The 15,505-nt window shown below is 54.6% G+C and overlaps 1 protein-coding gene across 1 annotated transcript in view; it reads left to right on the top strand.

Moving 5' to 3' along the window:
* LOC102247437 (chromosome unknown open reading frame, human C10orf90) overlaps nt 1-15,505 on the top strand; it is a 92,638-nt gene that overhangs the window by 67,101 nt on the left and 10,032 nt on the right. The window contains exons 4-6 of the mRNA XM_014530147.1: nt 9,930-10,010; nt 14,770-14,869; nt 14,959-15,084. Of these exons, the coding sequence (XP_014385633.1) occupies nt 9,930-10,010; nt 14,770-14,869; nt 14,959-15,084 (307 nt within the window). The remainder of the gene's footprint in view (nt 1-9,929; nt 10,011-14,769; nt 14,870-14,958; nt 15,085-15,505) is intronic.

The following is a 15,505-nucleotide window of genomic DNA, read 5'->3' as shown; positions in this document are numbered from 1 at the left end:
CTAGACTAAGAAACCAATGGCTGGTGCCAGGGGGAATGCATGCTTTGTTGCGCTGAAGCTGGCATTTCTACGGTTGCTATTGAAGGGGAACATTTTGGATTATATCTGCAGCTCACCTTGACCTTGGCCATAGCTGACTCAGTGGCCCCCACCCCTCTGTTGCCTTCTCCCTCGAGGCTCGGGTAGTGTCTGCATTTGGGCCGATTATTTTCTGTGGGGCACTGTGGGATGTGTACAGTATCCCTAGCCCTCACCATGCGCCCCCCCCCCCATGTGAGAAACGCAAATGTCTCCAGATACGCACTGGGTCGGGGAGAGGACCAAACCACTCTTGGCTGAGAACCACGGCCGCACTGTGCCGACTCCTTGCAGCTGTGGCTGGGGACCACCCTGCTCAGCAATCCTCCGCTCACTGCGCTGACCGCTCAGTGCACCCTCCCAGCCCCCTCTCTCAAGCACTGACTCCCAGAATTCTATGGCCTCTTCATGTGATGCGTTTTCTGTGTCGTCAGGGTCATTTCCTTCTTCTCGACAGCACTGTCACTCAGTGAGGATCCAAGTCCGATTCATGGGCATTGACCGCGGCACGCCCAGCCGGGAGCCAGGGGCCTGGAGCACCTGCTCAGGACCTGGGTGCCAGTGGGGGGACAGGTCATCCTGATGACCCAACAAAGCCTTGCTGATGTCAAAGCCTTGCTGATGTCAAAGCCTTGCTGATGTCAGGGTCACGCAAAGGCCTGCTGCCTTTTCTTTCTCAGGCCACCTCTCCCTGGGGCCACACTCGAAGCCTCTCTGCTCGGAGAGGGTGGGGCGCCATGTGACATTCCCGGTCCGGAGGTAGGTGGGGGAAAGTAAAGGGAAATTGCAGCACCCCCACGTGGTTGTAAAGCTGAGGGGAAAAGGTCTCAGAATGCTGGTTCCCTCTAAGAACTCAGTCAGAATAAGCAAGTATTGGCATGGAGCAACTTTATTGTCCTTCAGATGGTCCAATGTAATGCCAACCCCCCCCCCCCCCCCCAGAAAATGTATGAAGAATGTTACAGAAATATGTTGAAGGTGTTTTGACTTGTTTAGCTCTTGGTCAAGGTGGATGAGATGGGGTCCCCCGCCCCCCATGACCTTGAATGTGCCGTCCCATCACTGCCCAGAGCCTGTGGTCTCCCGAGGTTGCTCATGTCAGCCACCCGCTGTCACTGTGGGGGAAAGAACTTGGTCCTGCTTTCTGAGTCACCCTCTCGATGGCATGAGTGGGTCGAGTCCCCACAGTTGTTTAGGGAACAGTCATTCTAATTGGCCACTCGCTCAGGTTTGCCATGTGAGGTAAGAGAAATGGACTCGAGGCCTGTAGCGGGCTGATGGGGCAACGGCCGGAATTGTACATTGGAAACTACAGAGCACCCCACGAATGAGAGCAGTGAGCATCAGGGGGACCGGGCAGAAGCACCCTGGGGGTGGGAGTGGGGCCCATCTCCGTTTCAGTTCCGACTCTGCCCGTGGCCGACCCGGTGTTCTCGGTGAGGTGACTTACCTGGAACCCCGGACACGGCGGTGGGTGGTGGGGACTCAGCTTGCTGCAATCATCGTTGGTCCTCGCCTGAGCTGTCTGCAGGAAATGAATGTAGACGTGATTTGGGAAAGAGGAAGTGATAATAGCGTGGTGAATTCCGTAAGGAAAAGGTATCTGTTTCAGATGTAGATGACGCTGGAGAAAAGAAAAAAATGTGAGAGACAGGGGAGGTGTTTAATTCCTCTGGCTTAATGTTTTTTGCTTGTTTGTTTGCTTTTGCTGTTTTCAAAGTTATCTTAAAGCAGAGGCTCAGATCTTTCTAAAATGTGTGAACTTTTCAGTGTTTCTGGCTCATGTTGGAGACTAAGAGGTGAATGAAGGTGGTAGGACCAGCCATAAAGTCATCTTATACTACATTGTGCAAGGAGTTTGTAGTTAAATGCAGACATCTTTTTCACGTTGCTACCACAGGGTCATGTATTTCCCATGTTAAGTCTTAGCCACATGGTAATGAAGGCGTGACTGTGGGTGAAGGACCACAGCTCTCATCTGTGGATCCTAGTGATCTCACACGGTCCAGCGGCTGTTATCAGAGACCGTGGAAAGGTGTTCTTAAGCAGCGGAGAGCATCAGCTGCATCAAGGATGTGTTTTCACAATGTCTGTGCTGAATCCTATGCTGGAATCTGAGTCTATGGCTCCCCAGTAAGAGCCCCATTCCTGAGGACGTAGGGGATGGAAAATGATGTCCCTTCCACCTAACTTCTTTCTGGGGCTCCTATAAGAAAAGGCCCACTTAACAGGAGAAAAACAAATATGTTTATTAACATGTAGTGTTCATCTGAATGTGGAAGCTACCCAGGGAAAAAGAGTAACTCAAAGTGGTGGCTTAGAACTCTGGCTTATATGTCGCATTTTCAACAAAGACTAATTTTGTGGAGAAAGGACAGGGCAAGGGAAAGCAGGTGTAGGCCTCCAAGGTTGGCAGAGTGAGAAGATAAATATATGAGAGGAAAGTAATGGGAGATAAAAGCTGGTAAACTTTACGTTGATTCCTCTGGTGACATCTCCAGGCTGATAGGGTCTATAGGGTCTCCGGTGATTCTCTTCTGTCCCTCCTTGTAGAGGAGAGAGAAGGGACCCCTTTGTAAATTTATGTCTTGCTGTTAGACAGATAGGGGGAGGGCAGAGAGCTTTCCTTGTATCTGCTTCTTTGCAATTGCCTTCGCCTCAAAATAACCCTGATGCCAAATGTCCCCGGGGGAGCAAAATCCCCCCCAGTGGAGGATCACTGATTAGACTAAGGAATCAATGGTTGGTGCCACACTGTTAACTGAACTGCAGTCTTCATTCAGATCGCACCAGTTTTCCCACTAATGTCCTCTTTCTGTTCCAGGCACCCATCCAGGTTACCACGCTGCATTTAGTCACCATGTCTGTCGATGGTAATTTTTGACATTCGGATGTTATTCTTCTCTTCTTAACCCCTTTTCCTTTGTTTTCACCGGCAGGCTCAGAATGGCCTTCTCTGGCTTCCATTCCCCTCTCGTTCCTTCCTGTATGTCTGTCATCCCTCTGGATAGGTCTCCCCCGAGGGTGGAAGGCCGGGATCTGTTTTTCCAAAATGCTTTCCCCGATGCCCACAGACTATTGATGAGATAATATTTCTCTACTGGTTGAAAATGCCAATCATCTATCAAGTTCGTGTTTCTACAAGAATGTCCCTAATATATGTCATCCTTTTGTTCTAGAAAATGTCATGCCTCTTGTATCTTATCTGACTCATAAAAGCTACTCTGTTACTGCCTGTGAATTTGAAAGGTGGAGAATATATTAGACCCTGCTAGGTGTGAACCGTCGGCATTAGATGCAGCTCATTCTGGCAGGATTCAGGCTGTGAGAGACTGGCTGCCGTAAGACCTTTACAGATTTTGATTATTTTATTTTAAAAATGTCCCCTCAATTGAGTCCCTATCTCTCTGAACTGGAATACTCCAGGGGCCTCCTCTACATGCAATCATACAATATTTGTCTTTTTGTGGTTGGCTTCTCTCACTTCCCATGATGTCCTCCAGGTTCACCCATGTGGTAGCCCCGTCAGCATTGTCTTCCTTGTTAAGGCTGAGTCGTATCCTGCTGCCGGCACAGGCACTCATCTGTCAGGGACGCTGGGGTTGCTTCCACTTCTCGGCTCGTGTGAATCACGCCGCTATGAACATGGGTGTGCAAATGTCTGTCTGAGTCTCTGCTTTTAATGCTTTGGTTATACACAGACCCGGTAGTGGAACTGCTGGGTCACATGGCAGTTCCGTGTTTGACTTTCTGAGAACCCGCCACTCCATTTTCTTTCTTTTTTTAAAAAAATATATTTGTATTGATTTCAGAGAGGAAGGGAGAGGGAGAGAGAGAAACATCAATGATGAGAGAGAATCATGGATCGGCTGCCTCCTGCAGGCCCCCCACACTGGGGATCGAGCCCACAACCCGGGCCTGTGCCCTGACCAGGCATCGAACCTGGGACCTTTCAGTCCTCAGGCCGATGCTCTATCCACTGAACCACACCGGCCAGGGCCCGCCACTCCATTCTCCACAGCAGCCGCACCACGTCACATCCCCGCCTGCAAGGCACTAGCTTCTCAGCTTCCCCACACCCTTGCTCACACTTGCTGTTTTCTTATTTTTCTGATAACGGCCATCTTACTGCCTGTGAAGTAGTATTTCGTGATGGTGCTGACGATTCCCTACTGATGTGGAGTATCTTGTTGGGTGCCTGTTGGCCATTTACACGTCGTCTTTGGATAAATGTCGATTCAAATCCTTTGCCCATTTTTTATTCAGGTTATTCCATTGTCTCCATTCCTAATTTCATGAATGCTTTCTTTTAAAGCGCGTGGATGTTGAAGACTGACATATGTTTTATGCACCTATTAGGATAATACTGGGACTTTTCTCCTTTATTTGGTAAACATGGGGAATGACATGGATTTGCATATGTAAATGAACTATATACTTCTAGGTTAAACTCTAGTCATCATGATGCATTATACTCTTGGTGGTGGTTGTTAGTCCTCGCCAGAGGATGTTATTTTTTTCCATGTCATTGTGGACCTTGACGGTGAGCCGCATCCGCGGGGCTAGTGCGCAGAGACCCGCAGGTCATTTTGAACTTGGATTTGACATTCCCACTATTGTCCTCTGACTTCCCTGCCTTTAGAGATGAGGAGTCATTGTGAATCCACCAAATAGTGGTGGGTCTGGCGGGAACGGGCGTGTGCATGGAGAGACCTGGAAAGCAGAAATCGCACATTTTAAACTCCGACCGAAAACAGAGTAGAGGTGAACCACTGTGCCCCGTGCTGCCGGGGACACTGACAGGAAAGATAACTTCCTCTGTCCCAAGATGCACTCGGGCTCCAGGGAAGAGAGAAATGTGCCAGTCAAAGCCAGTCCCGCGGATAATCGGCCAGCGCTGAGCCTGCGGAGCGAGCGGGGATTCCCAGGGCGAGACCCGTGACGTCTCCGGGGGAAGGTGGCCTGAGCCGATGGAGCAGGACGTCCCAGGGGGCGGGAGCCAAGGACAAATGGGACATGTCCTCGGGCCCCGGGGGGCTTGCAGGGCTGCAAACAGGATGTGGTCGTGGAAAGAGGTCAGGGCCAAGGGCTCCTGGTCTCATTCGGGCCGTGGGCGCTCTCCCCGCTGTGTGAGGGAAGGCACGGGCCCTGCCTCCAATTGGTACGAAAGCTGCGTCTATGGAGCTAACGCGAGGCTTACTCTGAAGATGCCCAGTGGAACCTCGGTCCTCGAACTTAATTTGTTCCGGACGGCTGTGCAAGAGGCAATTTGAAAACTGAGTCATTTTTCCCATTAGAAATCATGTAGAGTGAATTAATTCATTGCAGACCCCCCAGATGACCCCCGTTTTTACCTTCCTCATATACAGGACATGTCTAATGCACTGTGTAGTCCATCAGTAGACACATCTTTTCCTAAATGTATGGAACCGCCCGCTCGTGGCCTAAAGGAGTCACTCCCCGCGCTCACCCAGCGGGTCAGATGCAGCATTTTCGCTTTTCCACGTGTCACTGCCTCCGAAATGCTGTCACCAGCTGACTGCTCTCCTTTATCCCAATCAACAGCAGTTCTTCTCCCTCGTCAACGGCCTGTGGTCATTGTTTCCTGCACACCCTTGGCAACATTAGCGCTCTTGATGGCCTCTTTAAAATTGTGCTAATTGTCCATTTCACCAGCAATAAAAGCAAAACTATATCTATGTTCACAACGCAGCTCCTGAGATGTTAACATGGGTTTAACTGTAAACTGACCTGTCCTGGCGCGTTCTCTCCTTTGTGGCCTGAGATCCGCTTCTTGCCATGCTGAGAGGTCAGCGTGAAAGGGTTGTCAGGTCCAGAACCTAAGTTAACCACGACACCTTCTCCGCTCCCCTCCCCCCGCCAACAACCTGGTCGAGAACCGAATTGTCCCCGATGGCAGGCGTCCGAGAGCCAGGGTTTGCCTGCACGCCTGTTTCCTGGGGGTTTCCTGGTAGAATCCATCGATGATGTCGAACCACACCCCAGAGGCTGGCATTTCAGACAACCTGGACTGGACTGAGACACCATCGAGCTCTGGGGCCCGGCTCCCGGCTGGCAGGTGAGCGCTCGGCCTCTGTCCTCAGCACCGAGCGCGCCAGCACACGGGCACCGAGTCCGAGGTCCGCAGGGAAAGGCGGAAGAGGGCTCTTAAGGGGATGTAATTGGATGAGAAGCGTCGTGACGTCCTGAAACTGAACACACACAAGCCCAAGTCCCTGCTGCCGAGTTGAATTAGTTTCTCAGCCCAAAGACATGGCCTTTCAGTCCTCAGGCCGATGCTCTATCCACTGAACCACACCGGCCAGGGCCCGCCACTCCATTCTCCACAGCAGCCGCACCACGTCACATCCCCGCCTGCAAGGCACTAGCTTCTCAGCTTCCCCACACCCTTGCTCACACTTGCTGTTTTCTTATTTTTCTGATAACGGCCATCTTACTGCCTGTGAAGTAGTATTTCGTGATGGTGCTGACGATTCCCTACTGATGTGGAGTATCTTGTTGGGTGCCTGTTGGCCATTTACACGTCGTCTTTGGATAAATGTCGATTCAAATCCTTTGCCCATTTTTTATTCAGGTTATTCCATTGTCTCCATTCCTAATTTCATGAATGCTTTCTTTTAAAGCGCGTGGATGTTGAAGACTGACATATGTTTTATGCACCTATTAGGATAATACTGGGACTTTTCTCCTTTATTTGGTAAACATGGGGAATGACATGGATTTGCATATGTAAATGAACTATATACTTCTAGGTTAAACTCTAGTCATCATGATGCATTATACTCTTGGTGGTTGTTGTTAGTCCTCGGGCGAGGATGTTATTTTTTCCATGTCATTGTGGACCTTGACGGTGAGCCGCATCCGCGGGGCTAGTGCGCAGAGACCCGCAGGTCATTTTGAACTTGGATTTGACATTCCCACTATTGTCCTCTGACTTCCCTGCCTTTAGAGACGAGGAGTCATTGTGAATCCACCAAATAGTGGTGGGTCTGGCGGGAACGGGCGTGTGCATGGAGAGACCTGGAAAGCAGAAATCGCACATTTTAAACTCCGACCGAAAACAGAGTAGAGGTGAACCACTGTGCCCCGTGCTGCCGGGGACACTGACGGGAAAGATAACTTCCTCTGTCCCAAGATGCACTCGGGCTCCAGGGAAGAGAGAAATGTGCCAGTCAAAGCCAGTCCCGCGGATAATCGGCCAGCGCTGAGCCTGCGGAGCGAGCGGGGATTCCCAGGGCGAGACCCGTGACGTCTCCGGGGGAAGGTGGCCTGAGCCGATGGAGCAGGACGTCCCAGGGGGCGGGAGCCAAGGACAAATGGGACATGTCCTCGGGCCCCGGGGGGCTTGCAGGGCTGCAAACAGGATGTGGTCATGGAAAGAGGTCAGGGCCAAGGGCTCCCGGTCTCATTCGGGCTGTGGGCGCTCTCCCCGCTGCGCGAGGGAAGGCACGGGCCCTGCCTCCAATCGGTACGAAAGCTGCGTCTATGGAGCTAACTCCAGTCTTACTCTGAAGATGCCCAGTGGAACCTCGGTCCTCGAACTTAATTCGTTACGGACGGCTGTGCAAGAGGCAATTTGAAAACCGAGTCATTTTCCCCATTAGAACTCATGTAGATTGAATTAATTCGTTGCAGACCCCCCAGATGACCCCCGTTTTTACCTTCCTCACATACAGGACATGTCTAATGCACTGTGTAGTCCATCAGTAAACACGTCTTTTCCTAAATGTATGGAACCGCCCGCTCGTGGCCTAAAGGAGTCACTCCCCGCACTCACCCAGGGGGTCAGATGCAGCATTTTTGCTTTTTCGCGTGTCACTGCCTCCGAAATGCTGTCACCAGCTGACGGCTCTCCTTTATCCCAATCAACAGCAGTTCTTCTCCCTCGTCAACGGCCTGTGGTCATTGTTTCCTGCACACCCTTGGCAACATTAGCGCTCTTGATGGCCTCTTTAAAATTGTGCTAATTGTCCATTTCACCAGCAATAAAAGCAAAACTATATCTATGTTCACAACGCAGCTCCTGAGATGTTAACAACACGGGATTAGCTGTAAACTGACACGTACTGGCGAGTTCTCTCCTTTGTCTGTGGCCTGAGGCCCGCTTCTTGCCATGCTGAGGGGTCGGCGTGAAAGGGTTTTCAGGTCCAGAACCCAAGTTAACCACGACACCTTTTCCCCCGTGAACAACCTGGTCGAGAACCGAATTGTCCCCGATGGGAGGCATCCGAGAGCCAGGGTTTGCCTGCACGCCTGTTTCCTGGGGGTTTCCTGGTAGAAATCCATCGATGATGTCGAACCACACCCCAGAGGCTGGCATTTCAGACAACCTGGACTGGACTGAGACACCATCGAGCTCTGGGGCCCGGCTCCCGGCTGGCAGGTGAGCGCTCGGCCTCTGTCCTCAGCACCGAGCGCGCCAGCACACGGGCACCGAGTCCGAGGTCCGCAGGGAAAGGCGGAAGAGGGCTCTTAAGGGGATGTAATTGGATGAGAAGCGTCGTGACGTCCTGAAACTGAACACACACAAGCCCGAGTCCCTGCTGCCGAGTTGAATTAGTTTCTCAGCCCAAAGACATGGGAGTGTGAGTCACAGGACCAGCAAAGCCCAGGATGCCAAGTGCCCAACAGCGCAGTTCACTTCGGCTCCACCTGCTAAGCACGAGGGCTGTCGGTCTGATACCATGTGACTCCCAGGGGTCCCCGCCTATTCAAATCTGCCGGCCACATGCCTATCAGCATGGTGAACGGTCTTGCCTTTTAAAGATGCGTTTCACGACGACTTCACTGGGATATGAGCCACATGCCGTGACTGCTTCAGCCAACACCACCTCCCCGACGGCCATCCCGGAAGGCAGTGAACTTGTGAACGTTGCGTGTTGTTCCGTGTTATTCTGCAAGAGTCCCTCGTGTCACGGGGCAGGGCACTTAAAATTAAAGCGTCCCCCAAACCAAATTCATCCCTTAACTCCTTTTCCAGCAGAGAAACGTCCACGTAAGATGCGGGTGATGTTTCCTGCCAGGAAATGCAACCCCCTTCGCATCGCAGACGGAGTCTGCCCATCTCGTTTTCCCTGATGACACACGCGCCGGGGTTTGCTGTCTGGGCCGCGTGGCCTGTGAAGCGGATCTCCGGCTTCCTTCCTGAGAATTCCCTCACACGGCGAGGCTGGTGGTCGAGTCAGGGCTGGGAAACGGGTAATTTCAAATCCAGGGGAAAGCCGTCGCCGCAAGGGCCGGCTCCGTCGGAAGGAACCGGTTTCCGTCGGAGTGTAATTGATCTCTGCTTCTGTCTGCACTCCTCCACCCACCTGGCTTTTGTCTAATTGTCTACCCATCTGGCCGTCTGCTCAGACGGAGTGCAGAGAGCACGGGAAGTCGGAACCGCTCAAGTTTCCCACTTAGTTCATAAACGCTTTCGGAGCAGAAAAGGGCTGGAACTGATGTCCACGGTGAAGTGGCCATAATGAGCTTTGTCCGAGTGAGGTTTCCCTCACGCCCGTCCCACTGAGCGGGCGCACACAGCCCCACGGTCCCCTGCCCCTGGGCCCTTGCAGCCCCGTGGCTGGCAGCACCTGCCACTGTGCCGGCCCAGGGAGGGCCAGGAAGGCTCCCGCCAGCCCCTGAGCAGAGCGAGCGGCTCAGGAAAACAGGCCAGAGGAGCGCAGACGAGGCCGGGCCAGTCAGGAACGGGCTTCGTCTCCAGGTCTCCTCGAGGCCGCGGAGGTCCAGCACTGGCTCCGCTGGACTGGCATGGCTTTGCCATCATGAGGGCGAGGGTGGGAGGGCCCCCGGGCCAAGGCATCCCCCTCCTGCCTCACATTCCCCAGATGTGGCCGCTTTGGGAACAGCACGCTCGAGGAGACGAGGCGACCGGAAGTTCACGTGCAGGGTGGCTGTGCGGTGACAGGGTGAGCGTGGCCCGTGGTGCTGTCAGGGTTTTGATGGGTGTTAACACTTTATCGCCACCTTTCCTGCCAGCACGGGCCTTTGAAAGGACGTGGGTGTGTCTGAGTGTGATGTTATGCTCCCCGAGGGGTGTCGTCTGCTTTCCTGCCGTACCTCCTGGTAACTGCACATGTAGAACGGGAGTCATCGGGACTCTGTGAAACCCCCTCTTCCGTTATCTTCTTTACCGGCAACGTTCCGGGACCACAGCTCTTGTGTGGAACCTCAATACAGGGCCTGCCCTGACAACTCACGTCCTGGCCATCAAGCAGGGGCGGGGGGGCGTGTACTTTCCAGGGACCACAGGGCGTTCCCGAAACTGCCTCGCCCACACCTGGAGTGGCAGCTGCTGCTGTCCGGCCGCTGGGCCTGGCCGGGACAGGTCGCCCGCCTGCGGGGACCCGGGAAGGAGCTGGATCTCCGGGGCAGCCACTCTCTGTCTCCTCTGGGTTTGTGTTTTTACCATCGCAAATAGAAACAATACATGTGTTTTTCTTCAGCGCATTTTATTTTTAGACAATCTGGAAAACAAAAGGCCGTCCGTGTGGCCACTTGGCTCTCATTAGCGTTCATGGGAGAAAGGCATCTTCATGGAGGAAAAGGATCCCGTGCCGCCCCCCCCCCCCCCCCCCCAGTGTATAAATAACCGCAGGCTGTGGCCTCAGGAGGCCTGGCCGCCGCGCATGCACGTCATCGCTGTGTCCTCACGGGGTGGGAGGGGGGTCCCCGAAGCCCTCGGGAGGGGGCTCCCCGAAGCCCTCCAGATCTGGGCAGGGTGGGCTCTGCCGGCTGGTGGGGAACCCCCTGCCTTGCTGATTCTCGCTGCGTTCTCCTCCCCGGTCCCAGGGCACACCCCTGTGACCCCAGAGCTGGTCCCACCGCGACGGGGCTTTTCTGAGAGGTTCTGAGTGTTTGTACGCGTGCGCCCACCTTGAGGACCGTCAGGGCAGAGCAGAGGTTCGGCAGGAACCCCACCGATGCTCCCCGACTCACCCCCTTCCCAGTGCAGATCTTAGCATCCCCCTGACCTGGCCCAAGAGCCGGGGCCCTTTGCAGGTGAGGCAGCTTAACATGAAGGCTCAGAGGGCTGGGCCGGGCTGCCCTTCAGGCCCCTTTTTGCATGTGAAGGTCACCTGAGGGTCGCAGATCTTCCGGGCCCTGCAGTGACCTCCGCATGCCTCCCTCTGGCCTGCTTCCCAGCGGAGAAGCCCGGACAGGGCACTAGGTAAGGGACAAGACCAGAGTCCGCGGGGCTGGAGAGCAGAGCCCCCCTCCCCTAGAGTTCCCGTGGGCCCAGGAGGACGGCTGGGCTTGCCCCACATAAGGTGGGCACAACCTCCAACCCACAGTGCCCCTCACGGGCCTGCATCCAGTTAGTTTAACAAAATGGGCAGGAAAAGCAGCCTGGGACGCGGGCAGGGACCTGGTCAAGGAGGGAGCGGACTGTCTCCCCGCCTGTGTCTTCCTGGGTGTACAATTCCTCCTGCATTTGAAATGAGGGTCGACCTACATCATAGGAGGGATCACCTACGGGCTATCTTAGGGCTGGTTAAACCGTAACACTCACCTTCACTCAGCGCACTCTTCCTTTTGAGTTCACAGCGCCCAGTTCCCCCTCCCAGGATGGGATGGTTATTATCCCATTGTCCAGATGAGTAAGTTGAGGCCGGATTGGGCTGGGTGACCTGTGCACGGTCATATGGTTAATGGGAGGTGGAGCCAGGCGGGAGGAGACACTTTTTGTTCCAAATCCTCTCCTTCATTTGTATTTGAAATACCTTCCACCTTTCTGAAATGATGTCATGCTGCACACGTGGCCATCCTGGGAGAGCCCGTGCCCCGACCGCTCCCAGGGCCCGCACAGGTGCTTAGGGAACGGAGCTGACCCGGGTGCGAGTCCGAGTAGCTGATGGCCCGTCTCTGCCCAGCAGCCGATGGCTGGAACCGTAAACCGTGCCGAGCAGCATCGGATGTGTTAACAAATGCAGCACAGGAGTTTGCCAACACGTTTGTGCCGCGTCTGGTAGATTGACAGATGCAGAGAGAGTGAGTCACATTCAGTTTCTGGGAAGCGACTTTCAAGTCCATGAAAAACGACCCCTCTGCCAAGTTTCTTCTCCCCCGTCACCGGTGACCCTTCAAAAACCCATCTGAGCTCGAACTATTTCAGACTTACAGACACGGGCAAAACAGTGCCAACACCCCGCCTCCCCTCAGGCTCACATGCAAGATGTGAACAATGGCCATTCTAATAAGCATTTGTCTTCCATCAGCCAGCGCCGATGCTCCCTACAGACAGTCTGTGCCTGGAATCGTGCTCTTTAAAAGGCACTGTGTTCCCAGTGTGGCCCAAAAGATCCCTTGGAAAGGGATCAAGGTGAGGAACAAAGGCGGCAGGAGCCGGGCAGAACCCGAGGGTGTGACACCTGGCGTCGGGCCTTCCTGAGAGAAGCGTTAGGGACATGTGTGGGGGCACTGAGAGGTTTAAACGCAGGATGAGAACGAATCAAGTACCCTTTTTCCTACTGTTCTGAAATCATGCATAAGCTGGGTAGTCGATCCCCAAAAGGGGGCGGGGTGGGGTGGGCATAGGAAAGTACAGTGCACGCCCCCTCCCCAAGTCATCTGCGAAACTCGCTGCCCGTGGTGCCCGGGATGTGAAACAGCCTCAGCTGCATGGACCGAACATTTGTAAATGCCAGAAAGGAGGCGCTTCCTCCCCAGCCGACACGAGACAGCTCGCGGGAATGGAAGTGTGGCCTCCCTCCGGTCCCCCGGCGGATAGAGGACACATTGTCTCGGGAACAGCTTGTCATTTTCAGTGACTTCTTCCCATGGCTCCAAAATGATGATTTTCTTTTTTGTTTTTAATATATATATTTTTATTGATTTCAGAGAGGAAGGGAGAAGGAGGGAAGAAGGGAGGGGGAGAGAGAGAGAGAGAGAGAGAGAGAGAGAGAGAGAGAGAGAGACATTGATCGGCTGCCTCCTGCAGGCCCCACACTGGGGATCGAGCCTGAAACCCGGGCATGTGCCCTTAACTGGGAATCGAACAGTGACCTCCTGGTTTATAGGTCGGTGCTCAACTGCTGAGCCACACTAGTCGGGCCAAAATGATGGTTTTCAGTAAGACAGTGAGAAGTATATCTCCACAGAGACATCCTCCCCTCTGCAGCCGAAGGGGAAACGCTGTTACTAGACTCAGGTGCTTACGTAGCATTTGAGACAGTTACACACATTTCCGTGTTCCTGGAGCTGAGGGCTCTCTCGGGCCAGCTCACCCACCAAGCCTGTTTGCTTTCTATGACTTGCTCTCAGTGACCAGCGAGGAATAGCTCAGGAAGTCCACGCGAAACGGGGAGATGGGCGGAGCGTCTGTCTGCGGCGACACCATCTGTTTCCTTCATCGGGACGTGATGGTCACCTGGGGAGGGGACGAGACGGGACGGGGAGGAGCGGTGTAAGCCTCGAGGTCCGGGGCGAGGAAGGCAGAGGCCAGCCAGCGCCAGGCTCTCGCTGTCTGCAGCCGGCCGGGATGCCGCCTCGCTTGGCCCTGAGATTTCTCCTTCGTTGCTATTTCCATGCGCCTGTGCTTCTCCTCAGAGGCCCAGGGAGTGTCTCGAGTCTGATTTTTAAAAATCGTTCTTCAAAGGGAGCGGCGTTCTTAGCAGAGGCTGCACACGGGGCCTCGGTGTCCAGCGGGGTGGGGGTTGGCACAATTGAGGTTTGTAAGAAGCGCAGAGAAAACCAGAAAAGGGATGTGCGCCAGGCGAGCGGGCCTCCGGCGGCCCCGCAGGGCTGAGGGGCAGAGCCTGCGCCTTTTCCACGAGGTCCCACGGCTTGCAATCCACTTCCTTTTCTGACCTGGGACCCTGGGAGGTATTTCTATCTCCACAAAATGGGGCTTCCAGACCTTGCTCAGGAAATGAGGGTCTGGCTGTGGGGTTTTTGGACCAGGGCCAACCTGAGAGGCAGGAAGTGGAGGTGTCTTGGGTCAGGCCTGTCTGCTCCCTGCCCCGGCCCCACACCGGGGACTCCCCGGCCAGAGTCCTGAGAGCGCATTGAGGAGGGGGTTCTGTGATCAGAGCTCCCAACAGCGCTTTACACCCCTGACTCTGTATCTCACGCCGTAGGCCCCATCTTTGGTCGCATTTATTAAGCTCTTCAATGGGCTCTTTCATGTGGCTCATTTCCTTCACGCATCTCCGCGTGAAACCAGCCAGGGTCTGGCTGGAGGCCAGTGGCCGCCGAGCGGAGGCCAAAGATGCGCTTCCCCCAGCAGTTGTGACTCCAGCGTCCCCGTGGTTGCATTCAGCGAGCCCCCGGCAGGCTCACCTGCCCGTTTCCCATTCATGCTGGTCAAGAAGGGGAAACGCGGTGTATCGTTCCAACGACTGCCAGGCAACAGCGGTCCCAGCCAGAATGACAGCGACGCTGCTCATGTTTTATGATGTCATTACCTTGATTTCAACATGTATCTTAATAATGCAGATATGTTCTCCTATAAAATCTGATTACATAAAGTATATACATAGCTTGATTATTACATACAGAGGTCAATTTATGAAAATAGATACTATCCTAATAATGAAAATAAATAAACAATATGGGACAGTATTACCTCATTATAGTAGTGACTTGACTTTCCAGATGGGGCTGAGGGCGGTGGAGGAGGGATTTGAACCGGGTACCTGGCCCAGAGTCAGTGTGCTGGACCTGCAGCCTTCGGAGCAGCATCGCACACCCGCCCTGGCTGAGCCTGAGAGCTGCGGTGCCCCTGGGAGCGGCCTTCTCAGCCTCGGGGATGCTGGCCTTGCGCACAGTAGGGCCTCAGAGGGACAGCCTTCTCCATGCGGGAAGCAGAGCCCGCTCGCGTGGAAATGGCCCGTCCTGCTTCCCCTACCCCCACAGGTGGAGAAGGGGCAGCTGGGAGGTGAGCTGGGAGAGGCAGGGCCACGTGGACCAGGGATGATCCACAGGCACATCCAGGAGGAAGCAGTCAGCCCCCCGCCATCTTACATCATGATCGCAGCAAACGTAAGATAAAGCCGTCCTCTGTCCCCAGACAGCAAGTGGTGATGACTTTGGACACGCTTACATGGGGCACTGAACAGAAAGGGTCTTCTCAGCGTGGAGGGGGGGGGGGCATTTGACCATCGCAGCCGAGGGGACACGCCGCGGCATCGTTAGCGGGTCGTGAGGGCTGGCCGCCCCCGGGCACTCCTCCCCGTGACCAGGGCGGCCGGGGGTCTGTGATGAGCCGTGATGTCCGCGGCTTAACGAGGCCCCTTAACAACCCGCTGGCGTTTCCGTTTTCAAAATGGTCTTCCGCGTCGCACAGCGGCGAGGGGCCCGGAGAACCGCGCTGGCACCGCTAACTGGACTCTCCCCTCCCTCCCCCGCCAGGAGACGTCACCTGCTGCGACCTGGTGCTGCAGCTGAAGGAGTGCCAGACGCG

The sequence above is a fragment of the Myotis brandtii genome, unplaced genomic scaffold (genome assembly GCF_000412655.1).
Source record: "Myotis brandtii unplaced genomic scaffold, ASM41265v1 scaffold725, whole genome shotgun sequence".
NCBI classification, from domain to species: domain Eukaryota; kingdom Metazoa; phylum Chordata; class Mammalia; order Chiroptera; family Vespertilionidae; genus Myotis; species Myotis brandtii.
The sequence above is the reverse complement of the archived record's forward strand: the minus strand, read 5'-3'. Positions and strand labels throughout refer to the sequence as shown.